We start from the raw sequence: 19,347 nt of genomic DNA on the forward strand, positions 1-19,347 counted from the left end.
ACTCCAATAATTTTGATTAAAGCTAATTAAGTAAGAGAAAAAATCAATATAATATAATAATATAGTATAATCACATTATCGTTTAAAAGTAATGTAATTTTATTTTACCATTTGCTTGGTAAAGTAAAAAATTTTGATTTACTAGTATCCTTTTTCCTTCAACAAAATAGTCGAATCTATTTCCCATTCTATTCTAAACCGAATACATAACCATTGGTCTCTTCCTCCTCCTCCTTCTTTTTTTTTTTTCTTCTTTTAACTTGAAATCTGAATGGATTATTTTGGTTTTGAAGTTTTTATTGTTGAAATCAATGTAATGTATTGTATTTTAGTAAATAATGAGGAATTTTATGATAACCAGATTTCGGCAATATCTCCAATTTTGGCAAGTGCTAAACCTACTAAAACTAGACATTTGGATATTAATAATATCTTTAATCGATTTTAATTTGCATGCTTGAACCATATCAATCTAGCCATTAACGCACCCATATCTTATTCTGATATGCTTGCCAGTTGCCTCTGATTATCTTGCAAGCAAACGCACACAAAAGTAATTAGTGCAAGAAAAGAAAAGAAATTAATATTAACATTAAAGTAATGTTTCAAAAGTAAGGAAAGAAAATAAACAAAATAATATAATTTGTGATAGAAAACAAAGTGCACAATCAATTATAATGGGAAAAAATGTATTTGATGGTATTAGCTTAAATTGAAAATCAATTATGAATTTAATGTGGAAGCTCTTAAAATGTCAAAAAATGGTCAAAGTGTCAAATGGGCAATTCTGTCATAATGGTAGAAATTTTCAAATATTTGGCTTTGGGAGTTGATGTGAGTTGTAACGACACCAAAACTGGTTCCGTGCTTTTTGCCGCCATATCACTTGCACCCTTCCGTTTCTCTCTCTCAAAACTCTCCGATCTCAAGAAAAGCCAACAAGAAAGACAACAAAAAAAGAGGAAGGAGAAAACCCCACCTAATTTCACCTCCGTCTGCGAAGACGATCAAATCCAATTTTGTTCATTGCTGAGTTTGCTCGATTCAGTTTTCCATCGAAGGTTCAATTCAAAAAAGCCACGCCATTGTCAGGTCAGTTGCTTCCTCTGTTTTCTCATTATTTCCAAATCTTTTAGATGGTACCTAACATTTTTATGAATTTTGGTTAGGGTATAAGGAAGGAAATGGCGACTCTTCAAGACATTACTGTCTCAGTTGCCATTAATCTTCTCTCTGCATTTGCATTCCTCGTGGCTTTTGCGATATTGAGGCTTCAACCGATTAATGATAGGGTTTTCTTCCCGAAATGGTACCGTAAGGGGATAAGAAGCAGCCCTACACGATCTGGAGCATTTGTAAGCAAATTTGTCAACTTAGATTGGAGGACATACATAAAGTTCTTGAATTGGATGCCTGCAGCTTTGAGAATGCCGGAACCTGAGCTCATTGATCATGCTGGACTTGACTCTGTTGTCTATATCCGAATTTACCTTCTTGGGTCAGTTTTTAAATACCCGTTCGATTGTTATTTTGCTTTCGGAAGAAAAGTGTTTCTTTTTCGAGTATCAAATGCATGATTTTACTTTACACTCTAGAATTATTATGTTAGAGTTAGTGCAGTTCTTACAGTTTCATACTGTTGTTTGCTATGATATAGCAGTCTAATGTGACCACATTTATGTGCAGCTTGAAAATAACTGTCCCCTTAGCTGTACTGGCTTTCTCGGTTTTGGTCCCTGTCAATTGGACAGGGGGGACATTGGAGCATATTAAGAATTTAACGTTCAGCGATATTGACAAGCTCTCAATATCAAATATTCCAGATGGATCAAAAAGGTCAGGAACAGCCTTTTTTCTTCTTTCACTCTTTTCTTATCCAATGCAATAATCTGGCTTCCATCGGGAATTTACAAAATTGGCAAAGATAGGAGTCTCAGTTTGATTTATACTTGTACGACACCTACAATCAACTTCCCTATAATACTAGTGATGTAATTTTTGCTCAAAGATGAATGTGAGACAGGTATTTACCATTTCAATAGCTGTGCTTATAGATACGCAGCACTGATGGAGTGGGTTGCAAACTATACTAAATACTAAGTTATTGTACACAAATTTTCAAGTGTTCTGAAATCTGATTTTTACACTATTTTGGTTTGTTGCTACCTATTCTCGTAGTCCTCATGTAATTACTTACATTCTTGGGTTGAATGATTCAAACCTCTGGTGCCATCATTCTAATATCAGTACAAGGCAAACTCTTACCGCCATCATTCTATCATTTTTGGGTTAAATTGTTTAAGCCTCTGACGCAATTTTATAAATGACTAAAAGAAAGAGTCATATGTGCATGAGGGGGCATGTTAGAGATAAAAATCCAGTTTTCGGACTCTCACCTAAATAATATATTACCTTGTCTCTTCTGCTTTTCAGCTTTTGCACAAACCAGAGTATTATTGTCTATTAAAAAGTTGCAACTCAAACAAAATTATCTGTTTCATATCTCAGTTTGGAGAAAGTCTAAACTTGCCCTTTTCAGGTTGTGGGCACATATCACTATGTCCTATGTGTTCACCCTTTGGACGTTTTATGTGCTATATACAGAATACAAAGCGGTAGCTGCTATGAGGTTGCGATTTCTAGCATCTGAAAATCGTCGTCCTGATCAATTCACAGTGAGTTTTTGGCTCTGTTCAGTGCTTAATGCCTATATTGTTGTTATGCACATATGACTCTTTCTTTTGGAAATCTAATCTATTTACAACTGTTGACTATCTTATATGGGTTGATTTATTGAATGCACTAGAATTTCTGACTACCAAGGAAAAAAAAAAGAATCAACTACATACATAATATCCAAATACTGGCACCATATATCTAAGTTAAACATTACAAATAATTGGAGTGGATAACTAGCCATAGCTTCAAAAGGCTGTTGTTAAAAGTTCCAATCATCTTTAAATGGTATTTGGTTCTCATTAATTGCAGGTTAAGATTTTTTTTTTTCCATTTTGATGAAAAATTTCAGAGACATGCAGACGTCTCTGACTATAACAATCACACATTAATATCTAATCAGATCTCAGATGTAAAGTTACGCTTTTTTACATATACATACAAAAATCATGCAATGAAAATGGAGAAAGTTTACTTAATATTATTTTAGCACATAGGTAAAGACATCCATCTTGTATAATGTGAACTATCATATACCTGGTTAACTGCTATTGCTATTGATCAGGCTGTGGTTTTTTACATGAACTATCTAATAAATTTGGTACTCATATTTGAGGTTTTTCCCCCTCTTTTCTCGTCCCTCAGCTATTTGGTGTTGCTGGATCGTTTGTCTATGTAATTATTTAGGTACTTTCCTTGTATCATTGCTTGGGTAATTGAAAATGTTTTTTTGGGTACTTAGGGATGCTCACTGAACCTTGGGCTACATGAGGGAAGTACCCCTCTCCCATTCGATAAACCACATCCTCTGATGCCTAAGATTCAACGTTGAGAGCCAAACTGCAGGTCCTAAATTATACCATTCTGGTCTCGTTGAGGACTTGTTCTACTTAAAGTTCATAGAATCAAAAGGACGTATGCTGTTTGTGTCAGATAGAGGGCAGTTCTGGCAGTTATATGTAGCTGATGTCATGTTTGAAACAATCAACATACATGTGCATGCCTGCTAGAAAATTTTTGACTCATCCCAGATTTGCTGCTTAAATATAATTTTTCTTTCTGTTATATGTTTTGCAGGTTCTTGTAAGAAATGTTCCTCCTGATCCTGATGAATCAGTTAGTGAGCATGTCGAACATTTTTTTTGCGTAAATCACCCTGATCATTATCTTACTCATCAGGTGTGTTTCTTTAACAAGTTGTGTATACTATGATAATTCTAAGAAGCACTAGTGCATGAAAGAAGGAAAATAGGTGGTACTAAACAGGGAAATTTACAATAATAAGTTGGAATTTTAGGAACTGCTGGTGTCTACAATGTATTATATTTCTGTTTGCAGTGACATAAATTTCTATAACATATTATTGCTTTACTACGTAACTTTGATAGGTTGTATATAATGCAAATAAGCTTGCAACATTGGTTGCAAAGAAGACGAGTTTACAAAATTGGTATACTTACTACCATAATAAGTATGAGAGAACTTCTAAGAGGCCGACCAAAAAGGTAATATCTTTGCATGAACTATCGACATATATTTGGCTCCATGTTCCTTTAGTAGAATAGTTTGTTTAATGCGTACAGAAAATTTCATTTACTGCTCCATGTTGATTTTCAGCAGTCTAGTTCATTATCCAAATTTCGTATTATTATAGACAGGTTTCTGCGGTCTTTTGGGCTCTAAAGTTGATGCAATCGATTATTACTCTTCCGAGATTCAGAAGTTGAGTGAAGCAGTAAGTTTCAACGCACTGTACTGGGGATTTTTTCTTTTTCATTTCATATGTTGTTTCTAGCTATGCTTTGTACCTGCTCTTCTTACTTCAACAATTATAACTATCTCTGTTTCTGGCATCATCATTCTTGGCATAATGGGACAAAAATTTAACAGTGTTAACATGAGTCCCTAGCGATGAAATTGTCATGCGGTGAGGCAATGTTTAGATGATTAAAGTTTCCAATGAAGTGTCTATCCATCGGCTATTGCTACGTTGTATCTCTTGGTTAATAAGCACACTCTCCCCCACATGACCCTTCCAAGCACACATATATTGACACATGAAAAAAAAGCTTTTACCTTCAATCATCCTATTCAATCAAGGTAAGAGAGTTAAAATAATTCGGTGCACCCCCTATGATTTCCGAATTGGATCGCGCGATCCCCATCGAGGATTGTAGAAGAGCAGAGATAGAATAAGGATAGAAATAATCTTAACCTGGAATAGAAGACAACGAAGTTGAAAGAAGAATTGGAAACGTTTGCTCCTTGCTCCTATCTAGAATCTGGAATTATCTCAACTGGTTGAGTCTTTTTGAGTTTTGACCCTCAACCGCACCTTCAAGTGAAGGATCCTTCAAGGCTTTTAAGAATTTCTTTGAAGTCTGTTTAGTATTGACCAATTGGGGCATGCATTTGCTTAGAAAGAAGAGATTTATCTGAAGAAAGTGGTGAGGTTAATGATGAATAAGTAAATCAGAGATGACTATCAACCCAAAACAAAAGTACCTAGAGAAGAGAAATCGTGCAATTAGTTAAGTTAAATCTTTAGAGAGTTTTGTTAATTGTTCTTTTAAGAGTTTCAAAGCGAATTGGTGGAGGGTGGCGGTAGCGTTAGGGGTAGCAGTTTATTTCCCCAAAAACACTAATTCCCTAATCGCTTCCAACCATTTATAATTTAATAAGGAAGTTAATTGTTTCTTTGATAAAAAAATTAATTATTTTTATTATACTTGACATTGAAGTACATTGTTTATATATACAAAAAGATAATAACATATGTTTTAAAATAACATTTCACGTTCCGATTGATCCAATTTTGTTCTTACTAATTGAATGAATTAAAGAAGACTACATTATGAATTATGTAATGATCTGTATTCTGATTCCTCGTTCCACAAACTAAGACTAAGAATTGATAGGATGGAGGCAATGTAAAACTGATATATAGTTTACCATACAGGCAACATCGTATTTTTCCCTCCCTTTTCTTCCCTTTTAGAGTGTAATTTAGTTACTCATAAGAAAAGGTGTGATTTCGTTTTTGTAGGAAGCTGCAGAAAGAGAAAGAGTGATAAATGATCCCAAGGCCGTAGTTCCAGCAGCATTTGTTTCATTCAAATCCCGATGGGCGGCAGCTGTCTGTGCTCAAACTCAGCTATGCCGTAATCCTACAATTTGGTTGACAGAATGGGCCCCTGAGCCACGCGATGTTTATTGGAATAATCTTGCTATACCATATTTTGAACTCTCTATTCGAAGGTTGCTAATGGCTGTTGCACTATTTTTTCTTATTTTCTTCTCTATGATTCCTATAGCTTTCGTTCAATCTCTAGCCAACATTGAGGGGATTGAGAAGGTGTTGCCTTTCTTGAAGCCATTAATAGAAGTGTAAGTTCCTTGTCAGTGTTGTCTTTCTATTAACTAAGCATTTCCTTTTGGTGTCCTCAGTACTTTCCTCCATAGAAGGCATTGTCATCTGTTTCACCTGCCAACATGTATCCCGATTTTATACCTCCATCTTGTCCAGCCATTTTATCAAGCAGGATCTTGCTAGGGATGGGCATCTACATCTTCACTACCAAAATAAAATCCAGATGGATAGAAATAAGTTTTAAACTGTTTCTTTCTTGAACCTACCTGAAGCACTGTAGCACAGATTACTTCTGCTCCTATTCACAATTCACAGCTGGTAACATAGCCAAATTTCTGACTTGCCATGATGAAAAGTTACACTTTACTCTTTGGTGTAATTGCCATAATGATCTTAATCATAAGCCGATGTCAATACATAATCATTAGGTTTCCCCTATAACCTAGCAACTAGCAATGATATAATGAGACTTGTAGTAGCTAAAATTTCAACCGCTGGAAATTTTTTTTTATCAGGAAGTCTTTCAAGTCCGTCATCCAAGGCTTTCTCCCTGGAATTGTACTGAAGATATTTCTTATTATTCTTCCAATAATTCTTATGACAATGTCCAAAATAGAAGGATTTTCATCACTCTCATCTTTGGATAGAAGATCGGCTGGGAAATATCACCTGTTCATTCTCGTTAACGTATTTCTCGGAAGCATTATCACAGGAACAGCATTTCAGCAGCTTAAAAGTTTTCTTGACCAGCCTCCAACAGAGTATGTACCTATCTCTTCCCAGTAAAATGGATGGCTTAACATATTTAATACTACAATATATACACATGCAGTTTGAATTCTGAAACAATTTTGTTGGTTGTTGTTGCATCAAGAAATTATGTTAGAGCAACAATTGGTGTATATCTCTGACAGAAATATGTAGCTACCTGCACTAAACTCAAATCTGTCAATTTACTGTTGTAGATATTCTTATAAATTTGTTCTTTCGGGTTTTGGCGACCAGAACTCAGATATACCAACCTTAAAAGTTCTTAATTGATGCTGAACCGCTGACTTTCTTCATCTTTTTTACCCTTTAGTTACTTCTATTCTCTTTTCACTTGCAGTGCATGCTTTTCTCGATTAGTGTTTTTGATTGATGTTCTGCTGACTAGCATACCATCATGCCTGCACGCCAGAGACCTGGCTTTCTTTCTCATACTATTTATATCATGCAATTTTATCTCATCGTACTTGATAATGTAGAGGTGTGATTGACCAGAGATATTTTGTTACTTATGCAGGATTCCAAAAACCGTTGGTGTATCCATCCCAATGAAAGCCACTTTTTTCATTACTTATGTAATGGTAGATGGATGGGCGGGGATTGCTGCAGAAATCCTCAGATTAGTACCATTAGTCATTTTCCACCTTAAAAATACGTTTTTAGTTAAAACAGAACAAGATAGGGAGCAAGCAATGGATCCTGGTTGCTTGGACTTTGCAACATCTGAACCAAGGATACAATTTTATATCTTGCTTGGACTTGTTTACTCTGCTATCACACCTGTACTTCTTCCTTTCATCATCATCTTCTTTGCTTTCGCCTATTTGGTATTCCGTCATCAGGTACACTAGCTAACCAAATATTGTCTTGCATGTTTAAGCTACATGAAGTTTAATTATCTCCTCTTCATTCCATTATACATTAAATGAACGCTGGAAACATTTGTAGATAACTTTTTTCAGCCTTCCATCAACCGATGTCATATTAGTGTTTTTGAGTTGTGCCATGCTGATCAGCTAGACCAATTCATTATGGAGATATATAAAGTATCCTTTGTGATTAAATTGTTAAACGGACTGAATCCAAGGTCTAATTTCCTCATCTACGATTCAGTGGCCTTGCATCTATTAAATGTTAGGATAAAGATAGAGTACTTCCCTTTGAGGTAGGACTGCATTTTGCCCCTTAAGTGTAGAACAGTGCAATTTCTTTTGCACCATATTGAAGATGGTTCCATCAGTCAGTCATTTTCTAACAATGAAGGTCATGAGACAGCCTCTCTTTTGGCTACATGAAGCATATTGCATAAATATTCAATATTTGTTGCTCTTATGGTCATTTCTAGGAAATGTTCTTATCTTTGTCTTTTTGGGGGGATAATTCAAATGCTTCATTCATATAATAAAGCAGGCCAATTCCTGCTACTGAGAATTACTAAATGGGAAATTCCCAACAAGTTCAATTACAACTGATTGACCAAATAGAGAGAACAAAACCTCTAGCTAATAATAATTAACTATCATTAGTAGTACTAATAACAATGCCCCAACTTCTACATAGATCATAACTATCGAAGTATTCAATCTATGTTCTCATCTTGTGGTATAAAAAACTTGTCTGTTCTATGTTCACAATCTTGTTTCTTGCTGCAAGGTTATCAATGTGTATGATCAAAGATATGAGAGTGGAGCCTCATTTTGGCCAGATGTGCATCAGCGTCTGATTATTGGTTTAATAATATCTCAACTTCTTCTAATGGGATTGCTGAGCACAAAGAAGATCGATAAATCAACAATTGCACTCCTTCCACTTCCTATTTTGACCATCTGGTTTCACAGATACTGCAAGGGCCGTTTTGAATCTGCATTTGTAAAATTCCCATTACAGGTGAGGAATGCTTTGAATTATGTATGATTTTCATGAAGCTTTAAAGAAATAGTTTGCAGAAGTTATGCTTGCTGAAACATTAATAAAAGGAATATATTTATAAGATACTGCTAAAATGTCATATGCACCTTGGAATTTTGAAGGATATGATGTTGTATGTTTGGTTGTGGCATCATATACCATGTCAAGCCATTTTATGTTGATCAAGGTTCGAGTATCACCCTTGATCCGATTTAGTTATAAGTTAATTTCAATAAAGGTGAGTGAAGCAACTGTAACCTGTTAAGATCTAGAAAATCTATGCTATTTAGGAACATCAGTCTGATGTTGGAAGCAGGTGGCATTGTTTTGGAACCAGAATGGAATTGTACTTGGATTATCTTTGCTAAACTGATTAGTAATGGCAGGAAAATACTATGTATCTTCCTTGTCGCTGTGAGGACATGTGACATTATTTATCTGACACCTCAACATTTGATTTCACACAGGATGCGATGATCAAAGACACCCTTGAACATGCAACGGAGCCAAACCTGAACTTGAAAGCCTACCTTAAGGATGCTTATATACATCCAGTTTTCAAGGGCACCGACTTTGAGAGGCCGCAGTTAATTTGTGAGGAAGAGGACAACCCGCTTGTTCCAACAAAGAGGACCAGCAAACAGAACTCCGAAGCCGGTTCTACTTCTGGTAGTTAGAGATCCATTAGGAAACATATCATCATTGTTCATTATCAGCATTTGGTCATTATCTTCTTCTTCTTCTTCTTGTACATACAACAAGATTTTCCTATTGCATGATTGGAATTTAGCGAGAAAAATCCTTCAAACCCCGTTGCTTGCTTATAAACGTTCGCGAATTAAGTTGTGAAAGAATTTATGATGCTTGTGTGGTGCACGAGAAAACTCTGCTGCTTTTCAACTTAAAGTAGGTTTGCTTTAGTAAATTTGATGCCTCTCTCATAAGCGACATTGCTTTCTTAGATTTTTCTTTCTTCTTTTTTTCTTTTTGGTGGTAAATTTAGATTTTTCATTCATTGGTAGGAATAATTTGTATGCTTTTTATTTTTTAAATATATATATATATATATATATATTATGTATACCTATATATGTATATTAATTTTTTTTTTGTTGCAAAAAAAATATATCAATGTTCATGTTATCAAATTCTTCCCATTATAATAGTGTAATCTTGAAAACAAATATCATTGAAAATATTATATTATATTATAAACAAAATTATTTTTAAAAATGTTATTCAATAGCTAATAAAAGAAATATACTGTTTATCATAATTTATGTAGATTTATTTAAATGAATACGCATAAACATATATTGTTTTTGTAATATAGCATAGAACAAATATAGATCTTAAAATCATTCACAACATTATATATTAATAATTAATAGCAATTGTATATTTTTTATATTTATACACAGTAAACATATTATTATTGTTGTAATCTTTCAATTATTTTTTAATAAAATGATTATTTAATCAATTACATAACCTTTTTGGTATGGTATACTTAAAACACCTCATTTGGAATTGGTTTTCGAAAATATAAAAATTTAATTTATACAAATTACAATATAAAAATCAAATTCATAATTTTAATTTAGAAAATTTGACCGGTGGGAAGCCCAATTTCTTCTTAACTTTCATACTGTTTTATAACTTCAATAAATCTTGTGGGCCAGCGTTACTTCTCTATAATCATAAAAGGGGGAAGGTGAAGGGTGATCTCTCCAGTGAAACGCAGCGTTTTAGTCAAAACTGCGCTTTAAGAAAAAACAAGGTTAAATCATTAGATGAATGTGCTGTGCGGTCCTGGGGAAAGCTATAAATTCCAAGCAACGACAAATCTACACTGATTGCACTCCACTTCTAATACTGCTGGCAACTCTTTTTCATTTGGGCTCTCTCTCTTCAACTCGTCATTTTTCTGGCTTTTCAGTAATCAAATTCAGCTTCTCGCGCTGATAGAATCCAATGCTGTAAGTTGTGTTTTCATTTTCGTTTATGCTGCTGCTGCTGCTACTACTAGTACTTTTTTTAAAAAAATAAAAATAAGAAACCTCTGCTTTAATCTGGGTTCGTTACTGCCACCATATGCTTCTTTATCAACTGGGTATAGCTCAATTCTTATCAAGTTCTTATATTCCAAACTTCCCATCCTTTCTTACGGTGCAATTTTTCAGGGGTTTACTTGGTTTTGTTTTTTCTGTTTCATTTTTCTGCATTCTCTATGTTCACGCTATGTATTTATCCGATTGCTCGTTCAGTGTGGGTGCTTGATGCTACTATTGCACATGTTAACATGGATTTTATTGCTTTCTGGGTCTGGATGTTTTAAAATGATCCCAGTATGGGAAAAGCTGGCCTCGGTATCAAAAACCAGTTGAAAAGAGTTATGCTGTTTTAGGTTCCTTGATCCAGTGAACTAACTCTTTCCTAATTTCAAACAGAAAGCCATCTCAGATTCAGTAAGGAAAATTATCCCCCTTTCCAGAGAGGGTTCTATTCTGCTCCCTGATTCAAAATCATTTTCTTCTGCAAGTATATATGGCAACTCTTCCTCCATCCCTTGCAATAGGGCCCCATTGCCTGAACAGTGGAGCCACTGAATTGTCTAAATTATCGTTTGTCACCCGTTATCTTTGTAAAAGCAAAATGGGACAGAGCCTTCAGAGAATAGATGTAGGAAGAAAGCTTTTCTCTGGAGAAGTTGCACAAAATGTCATGCAGTCTCGGTATTGGAATCTTGATTTGAGATGCTTTGCTGCATCACGAGTTTCTGTTGAGCAAACTGAACAAATATTTACAAGTACCCAAGTTGATGAACTTAAGAAGCTATCAACTTATCTGTTTAGGACAGAAATTGGTGGTCAGGTCAAAGTTCTTGTTAGAAAGAGAAGTGTCAACCATGTAGTAGATATTGAAGTTTCATCCCTGCAATTGTCCGGTGATGAAAGTCAGCTGGTGCTAAGTGGGGGCGTACACAGATCCGATCATGATATCAAAAACAGGATCATTGAAACCCCATTTATAGCAAAGTCTTCCAGTGAGTTGGCACTTGAGTTGGAATTTGAAGCTAAAGAAGCCCCATTCTACTTCTCATTCTTGCTGAAAGCCCCATCAGGTGCAAATTCAAGTGGCTCGGAAATCAGAACTCATAGGAAGACTAATTTTTGTGTACCAATTGGTTTTAATCAAGGGTATCCAGCTCCATTGGGCCTTTCCTTTTCAACTGATGGTTCCATGAACTTTGCAGTTTATTCAAGAAATGCAGAAAGTTTGGTCCTGTGCTTGTATGATGATACTGCATCAGAAAAACCTGCTTTAGAGCTTGATCTTGATCCTTTTGTTAATCGAACTGGTGATATTTGGCATGCTTCGATAGAAGGTTCTTGGACTTTTGTGAGGTATGGTTATCGGTGCAAGGGGTACACTGATGCATTTAATGCAGAGCGTGTTCTTTTGGATCCTTATGCTAGGATCATTGGGAGTTCCATTCCTAATCATCATGAGTCTGGTTTGCTCCTGAAACATCTTGGGCGACTATGCAAGGAGCCTGCTTTTGACTGGAGCGGTGATGTTTGTCCAAACTTACCTATGGAAAAATTAGTAGTATATCGGTTGAACGTTCTACATTTTACTGAAGACAAGTCAAGCAAGCTACCTGCTGATGTGGTGGGGACTTTCGCTGGTGTAACTGAGAAGGTACAGCATTTAAAAGATCTTGGCGTCAATGCTGTCTTATTAGAGCCAATATTTACATTTGATGAGCAAAAAGGACCATATTTTCCATGTCATTTCTTTTCACCAACAAACCTGTATGGGCCTTCTAATGGTTCTGTATCTGCTATTAACTCAATTAAGGAGATGGTTAAGAACTTGCATGCCAATGGGATGGAGGTCTTGCTGGAAGTGGTATTTACCCATACTGCTGAGGGTGGAGGCCTGCAAGGACTTGATGATTTATCCTATTATTACAGGAATAGGGTTCAAGATTTAGAACGAAGAAATGCTTTGAATTGTAACTATCCTGTTGTTCAACGGATGATTTTAGATAGTCTTCGGCATTGGGTGACTGAATTTCACATTGATGGTTTTTGTTTCATCAATGCTTCGTGTCTTTTGAGAGGGTTTTATGGTGAACATTTATCTCGCCCTCCCTTGATTGAAGCAATAGCTTTTGATCCACTGCTCTCCAAGACCAAAATCATTGCAGATTGCTGGTATCCACATGACATGATGCCAAAGGAAATTCGTTTTCCTCATTGGAAGAAATGGGCAGAAATGAATACAAAGTTTTGTACTGATATAAGGAACTTTTTGAGGGGTGAGGGTGCTTTGAGTAGTCTTGCTACACGGCTTTGTGGGAGTGGGGACATATTCTCAGATGGTCGAGGCCCAGCTTTTTCTTTCAATTATATTGCTAAGAATTTTGGACTTCCTCTTGTGGATTTGGTCAGCTTTAGTAAAGCTGAAATAGCTTCAGAATTAAGTTGGAATTGTGGGGTGGAAGGACCAACAAATAAAACTGCTGTACTTGAAAGAAGACTCAAACAAATCCGTAATTTTCTCTTTATTTTGTTTATTTCACTGGGCGTTCCTGTTCTTAACATGGGCGATGAATGTGGCCAATCTTCTGGTGGTTCCCTGTCATATGGTAGCAGAAAACTTTTAGATTGGAATGCAATGACAACAGGTTTTGGTATTCAAACAACGCAGTTTATCTCATTTTTGAGTTCGCTCAGAATGAGGCGAAGTGACCTTCTTCAGAAAAGGAGTTTTTTGAAAGAAGAAAATATTGAATGGTATGGAAGCGATCAGTCTCCACCTGGATGGGAAGACCCCTCCTGCAAATTCCTGGCTATGACATTGAAGGCTGACAAAGAAGAGAACCAGTTGAGCTCTGAAGCTTCTCGACTAAAAGGTGATCTGTTGATTGCCATTAATGCGGCTGACAAAGCGGAAATCATAATTCTACCCCCACCTCCTGAAGGGCTGGCATGGCGTCGATTAGTAGACACAGCTTTACCATACCCAGGCTTTTTCTCAGCTGATGGTAAGGCTGTTCTTGAGCAAATGATGGGATTATTTGCTTATGAAATGAAGTCTCTCAGCTGCACTCTGTTTGAAGCCCGCGCTGATGGTAGTTGATAGATTCCCCTTTTCCCCTCCATTTTCTTCATTGAAAACTTTGTAGATGGGTGAAGCATAGAGGAACAGCCTTCTTTTTTTCTTATCTTTTACATGTGTAGAGTAATTGTATAATAGCAGATTGAAGTATGCAAAACAAGGACGTTTTCAAGGTAAGCAACTTGTATATCCATCAGTTTCTTCAATAAATTAAAACATTCTAAGTATTTCTCTTAATGTTCTTATGAAAAATGTAAACTTCAGCTACATAAATTGGGCAACTGCACTCAGGTTTGGGTGATTTTGATTACTTGAAATTGTTGGGTTTATGTCAGAGAGAGTTCCAGCTTCCAACCCAGGCCTTCAATGAGAAAACAAGAGATTGTAATTTCTGTTGCTCCTAGTAAGTTTCAGAGTACGAAACTCCTGTATTGCTGGGAGGGAACGTGAATTTGGTGAATGAAAGGAGGACGAGACACTTGAAAATTCAAATTTGGCCATTGCCGGCAGCAAGACCTTACGCTTGTAAAACCAGCAATGGGCTAGGTATGATGTTTCACATGTTTACCAATGTTTTGAATATTCATGATAATTGAAACATGCCCAGCCTAAACTTCTAAACATAAAGCTTGTAATTCAATGTTTCCACCTTCACTGCACATAGTGGCGAAGGCAGAAAGCAATCCAATTGAAGGCAGGCCCCCGCACGGTACAAAATTGCATTCAAAATACATACATACTCCCATCTATTAATTCTCTGTACCCTACGTACTATATACTCCTGAAAGTACAAATGCTATATCTGGCTACCAATACAAGTTTCATTGGATCTTCCAAACCAAAATCTGCCAAATATGCAGAAACTGACCAGAACTGGATGCCTGTTTTTCTCCTGAACCCCCAAAAATCAGGCCCCAAAAAAGGAAAAACTAAGGCTACCACTTCAAATTAATGGCCAAGTCTAGCAGAGTTTCAACTTGGTGTATGGTTTGTTTCTTCTCCTGTTCCTTCAATCTTACTGCAACTGACTCTGGATCGAGCCCTTCGATGCTTTGTGCTTCATTTTGTTCAGATCGAACCTCTTGTAGCAAAGCATCCACCTCTCTTACAAAATCTACTCTCAGAAGAACATCATCTGCTTCAAGTGGCAGGGACAATGGCCCATGATGCTGATAGAAAAGTCAGGCATAAAGCGTTAATTTGGAGGTGCATGTTTCAATATAACATTTATAAGCTTGTAACCTAATAGATAATTAAAAATGTCATTGTACATTTAGAAAAAATTGATGATGCCTATTTAATAAACCTATTATATTTATATTATTTGTATATTTAATATCTTTGATACTTCAGAAGTATATCCCTTTCCCTGGTGAGCAAGTTTCTGAGTTCCAAAAACCACAGGCAACAAGGACGTTATGCCTCAATGCTGCTTTTTTCTACCTTGGTCTCACAAAGAACGATAGAACACCAGGCTGTATAAGTACAGTGGCTAAAACCTAATAGATAGCCATACAATCAGCATAAAGAGAAGCAGCTCAAACATTAGATGCTAGATTCATTCATGGAATATGATTGCAACTGTCACAGGTATCATATGTACATGTGGAGGTTCATAACTCAAAGAAAAAAAAAATCAAATGCATTTCCAATCGCAGCATACCTTATCAATGTCAAACCCAGCTGGTACAAGGATGCTAAAGGGATCCTCCCGCGGAAAAGTATCAACCATGCGTTTTTTGCATTCCTTCAGCCATCCTTCATCATTAAACCCATCATGCATATTCAAGAGATCATTGAGCAGTCTCATGGCAGGAGTAGCCTCCCGTTTCAATATCTCAGTCTAAACATAAAGGTAAACTTAGATAATTTTTTTTATTTAAATTGTTTTGTAGTAATAGTTGAACTGCAGCAAGAATTTGGATAAACACAATGGAGGTGTAAGAAACAAAATATTCCTTATTGCATGAAATGTGCTGAATCCAAATACTCCAGCAAAGTAGACAATTCAGAAAATTTTGACAGCTTTTAGCATTTTCTGTACCTTCTGGGTAACCTCATATTAGGCTCATTCCCCAAAACTAATTTCCTGTATTTATAATGGATAATGGCTAATTATAATGGTGTTCCCTTTCTCTTACTGATATAATTTGAACTAGTTAAAGCAAACCCAAAATCAACCATATCCATAAAATAAAATGATTTTTCAAGGTGGTGGTAGATATTACAAGGTAGAAACAGGGTTGGAGGTAAAAGGTTAATGTAGAGAAGAATAATTGATGCATCCGGAAGCTTTTGGTATTTCTGAATTTGATCACTAACAGTCAGAGACATTAATCAGAAAATGATATAGAGATTCAAGATTGTAAGTACTGAACATCAAACCAGTGTGGAATGGTACAAGTTAAGTTTACAATCAAATAATTAATATATGTAGGATCATTTTCAGAATGGGAATTGCAAGTATATCAACATCAGGAACACCCTCTAAACAGAATTCAAATTCTGATCTGTAATCAAAATAATTAGGGCAGTGCATACCTCAACTCTTCTGTAAAGAAGATCAAGACTCCTAATGGCATCCTTTTCATCCTGGAAAAATTTATAATTATTAATTTTATACACTAGAGACAGAACTGAATGTCTACATGGATTACATGAACACTTCATGCAGAGAATTTATTTTTTAAACCCCTTTCTTATCAGGCACTGTTATGGTAAACACAAGTAGACAACATGGACAAAGCTGATTCACCTATTGTAGGAATTGCCAGAAATTAAATTGAAATAAAAATATAGATACAGTCCATAAGGATGTTTGCTAGAAAAGTCTGCATCATGGAATAAGTACACTTGTGCACACATAAAATGGCAATAATCCAGGTCTAATGCTAAACTGCTCAAACTTGAGCACAGGCATCGTGCTTTTACTCATGCCTGGGATAGGTATGATCAATTTTTGCATAATGTTTACATTTTATATTATATTACAAATTTGTAACCAAACAACCATGACTGCTCAAGGTGTAGGCGATGTGACCAACACAGGCTGTTAAGCCAGAGTAACATAAGATCAATAATTATCATTTCCCCCCACGCATAACATGTCTCTTTTCGAGAGGAAAAAAGCATCTATTCTTGCGCAATAAAGTTTGGGTTTAATTTCCAAGTACCTAATGAACAAGTATGCTATGCTTGGTATAAAAAGGGCTAACATCATTGATTGAAGGATCTGATAACTGTTACCACAGTTGTGTTTTTCCATTCCCCAAGATGATTTTCCAGGGCTGTTATTTTGATTCCAGAAACTCCCAAATTTACCAAGTTATACATCAAATTCTCAAAGCGTTTGAATAGGAATCACAATTGCTTTAATTTTTAATGAGTTGTGGCAAATTTTTGCACAGACATATAAAACCTCTGAAAATAAAGGCTGGAAAAGAAATAGGCAAAGTCAAGGGCTGCCAAAATGGTAAGGTTCTAAAAACCCACTTACATCACGCCGAGCAAGATCAAGACGATTCCATATGACCATTAGCACAAGTTCAGTGAGTTCACCTCTCTCTGCAGCCTCCTCAATTTTCTGCATTAGAGTAACGTTAATCAATGGGTACAAGTATGATCATCAAACAAAGTGAAGTGAATAAAATATGCAGTTTCTTTATTAAGCAATATTATGTTCAGCAGAAGAAAGATAATTTTGGGAATTCTGTGCCCTGGTGTTTATAATCTGGTCAAATATTAGGTTATTCTAAGAGTTTCCAAAGTTTTACTTCAATTTCTTGGAAGACAAAGATGGTAAAATGAGCATTTTCAAATTTTTATGCATGCATCAAACGAAGAAGTTCCCAAGCCATTGATAGATAAAGTTCCTATCTCCAAGCAGGGATTTTGTCCCAGTTTGGGTGTGAGAAATCATGTGACAACCTTATTTATGCCAAAAAATCTCAGATTTACTTCTGAACTAATAAGAAGAACATGTCACTAGAGATTTGCCAACTGCTGTTAAACCTCCGTCACCACAGCTGGACTTTTAACAATGATGCAAAAAGTAAGTCCAACATGACTGTATTATTCTTATCGTTGTTAGACACTTTACCAGAGGAAAAGAAATTCGATTAGAACACTTTCATTATTTTAAAACCTTATTCTGAGACAAAATTAACCTGTTGTAATGAACTGGCTTTTGGCTCTAGAAATACACACACACAAACACTACCTCTTCCACCTCTTGTTCAGCCCTAATGAAGCTTGAAACTAATTTTCTTGCTTTTCTGACATCTTCTTCTGGGTACCCCATCAAACGCGTGCCAATTTCACGATACTCTTCAATCTTTCGTTCCTCTTCTTCCTCTTCTTCTTGACGTCTTCTATGTAACTCCTTTGTCTTTTCCCATTGTCTGGCTTGCCATTCCTAACCAAGATATTATCAAAGCCAGTTTCTGAGTAGTCATTACAAACAATTCAGGCCAACAGCAGTGATCAAAGATCAACAGAATTCACAAACTTATCCAATGAAAACCCATGTATGCCACTATCCTGAAAAATTTACACATTGGTTTCATAAAAGAACAACTCTTTTAAATTTTAGATACACATACATGTAATCAATGAATCAATTTTCAAGCCACAATTCACAAGTCAAAAGGTAAAATTATCTGCAAATAGTACCATATCCCAAACTCTTTCTAGAACACATGTGGGTATACATAAACATGCAAAAACCTGAATAAGTAATCACAATTTGGTGAGTAGTAATAGCCTCTTTTGTTTTTTTTCAGACAAGTAATAGCTAATTTAGAAGTGAGCCAGATATCGCAAAACTTGAAAACCCATTTACCTATATTAACCAGAGAGTAAAGCACCCAAAAATTATATAGAATAAAAAATAGGAAAAAAAAAAGAGGGAAAAACCGGTTAAGCAAAAAGAGTAACATACATCATCGTAATACTCCTTTGGCATCCCTTCCAGAAGTTGCTCTTCTTTGTTCACGCTCCTCCTCAAAACTGTAAATTATACGTCGTTCAAAACCCCACAAAGAAAAAAGGAACGAATTTTGAGCAAATAAAGAGCTTGATTGGTTCGTTCTTTGAGAGTAAAACAGTGAGTTTATGGGAACTAACCTGCTCCAGATGGGTAAGTGGTTTTTAAACGGGAGATGCGCACGTTAGTGGGTGAAAGAAAGGATTGTAAGGGAGGTGCGCCTGTTAGCGGGAGCAACTTTGCCTCCATTTTTTGCGAGAGACAGAGAGAGAGAGAGAACTTCCCAGTTGGGATATTTCCGTTGGTTATAGACGATTGTTTGTGTGTTGTGGAGTTTACTACATTTTCACCCCTCTACTTGTTCATTTTTGCATTGGCGCCCAGCGGGAGTAGTAATTTCCGATTTTCTTCTTTTCTTTTTGCCGCTTCTCCGACCATTGGGATTTACTTGTCAAATTAATTTCATTATTACTTTTCAAAACTTATGATTATAAATAATGATCAAAATTAA

General features: G+C 35.9%; 3 protein-coding genes across 3 annotated transcripts; 2 read left to right on the plus strand and 1 right to left on the minus strand.

Annotated features, from left to right (window-relative positions):
* On the plus strand, nt 893-9,631 carry LOC18613401 (CSC1-like protein At4g02900). Its single transcript, XM_007050614.2, has 12 exons — nt 893-1,092; nt 1,170-1,498; nt 1,687-1,836; nt 2,540-2,675; nt 3,754-3,855; nt 4,065-4,181; nt 4,331-4,411; nt 5,723-6,063; nt 6,562-6,807; nt 7,332-7,656; nt 8,468-8,701; nt 9,190-9,631. Exons 2-12 carry the CDS (start codon nt 1,185-1,187, stop codon nt 9,397-9,399), a joined length of 2,256 nt encoding a protein of 751 aa, XP_007050676.2. The 5' UTR covers nt 893-1,092; nt 1,170-1,184; the 3' UTR covers nt 9,400-9,631.
* LOC18613402 (isoamylase 2, chloroplastic) lies at nt 10,561-14,079 on the plus strand. The gene is made up of 2 exons (XM_018123184.1): nt 10,561-10,701; nt 11,173-14,079. The coding sequence occupies exon 2, from the start codon at nt 11,270-11,272 to the stop codon at nt 13,871-13,873; it is 2,604 nt and encodes an 867-aa protein (XP_017978673.1). The 5' UTR covers nt 10,561-10,701; nt 11,173-11,269; the 3' UTR covers nt 13,874-14,079.
* On the minus strand, nt 14,339-19,149 carry LOC18613403 (protein PALE CRESS, chloroplastic). Its single transcript, XM_007050616.2, has 7 exons — nt 18,977-19,149; nt 18,792-18,859; nt 18,072-18,266; nt 17,349-17,435; nt 16,394-16,444; nt 15,516-15,695; nt 14,339-15,021 (listed from the first exon to the last, which is right to left on the minus strand). The coding sequence occupies exons 1-7, from the start codon at nt 19,083-19,085 to the stop codon at nt 14,788-14,790; spliced, it is 924 nt and encodes a 307-aa protein (XP_007050678.2). The 5' UTR covers nt 19,086-19,149; the 3' UTR covers nt 14,339-14,787.

Source organism: Theobroma cacao, chromosome 1 (assembly GCF_000208745.1).
Source record: "Theobroma cacao cultivar B97-61/B2 chromosome 1, Criollo_cocoa_genome_V2, whole genome shotgun sequence".
Lineage (NCBI taxonomy): Eukaryota > Viridiplantae > Streptophyta > Magnoliopsida > Malvales > Malvaceae > Theobroma > Theobroma cacao.

Coding starts and splice junctions, on each gene's coding strand:
- LOC18613401 (XM_007050614.2), top strand. CDS start 1,185: ATGGCGACTCTTCAAGACATTACTGTCTCAGTTGCCATTAATCTTCTC. Junction 1,837..2,539: donor ATTCCAGATGGATCAAAAAG/GTCAGGAACAGC, acceptor TGCCCTTTTCAG/GTTGTGGGCACATATCACTA. Junction 2,676..3,753: donor GTCGTCCTGATCAATTCACA/GTGAGTTTTTGG, acceptor TATGTTTTGCAG/GTTCTTGTAAGAAATGTTCC.
- LOC18613402 (XM_018123184.1), top strand. CDS start 11,270: ATGGCAACTCTTCCTCCATCCCTTGCAATAGGGCCCCATTGCCTGAAC.
- LOC18613403 (XM_007050616.2), bottom strand. CDS start 19,085: ATGGAGGCAAAGTTGCTCCCGCTAACAGGCGCACCTCCCTTACAATCC. Junction 16,445..17,348: donor TTGATCTTGCTCGGCGTGAT/GTAAGTGGGTTT, acceptor AAATTTTTCCAG/GATGAAAAGGATGCCATTAG. Junction 15,022..15,515: donor CTGGGTTTGACATTGATAAG/GTATGCTGCGAT, acceptor CTTTTCTATCAG/CATCATGGGCCATTGTCCCT.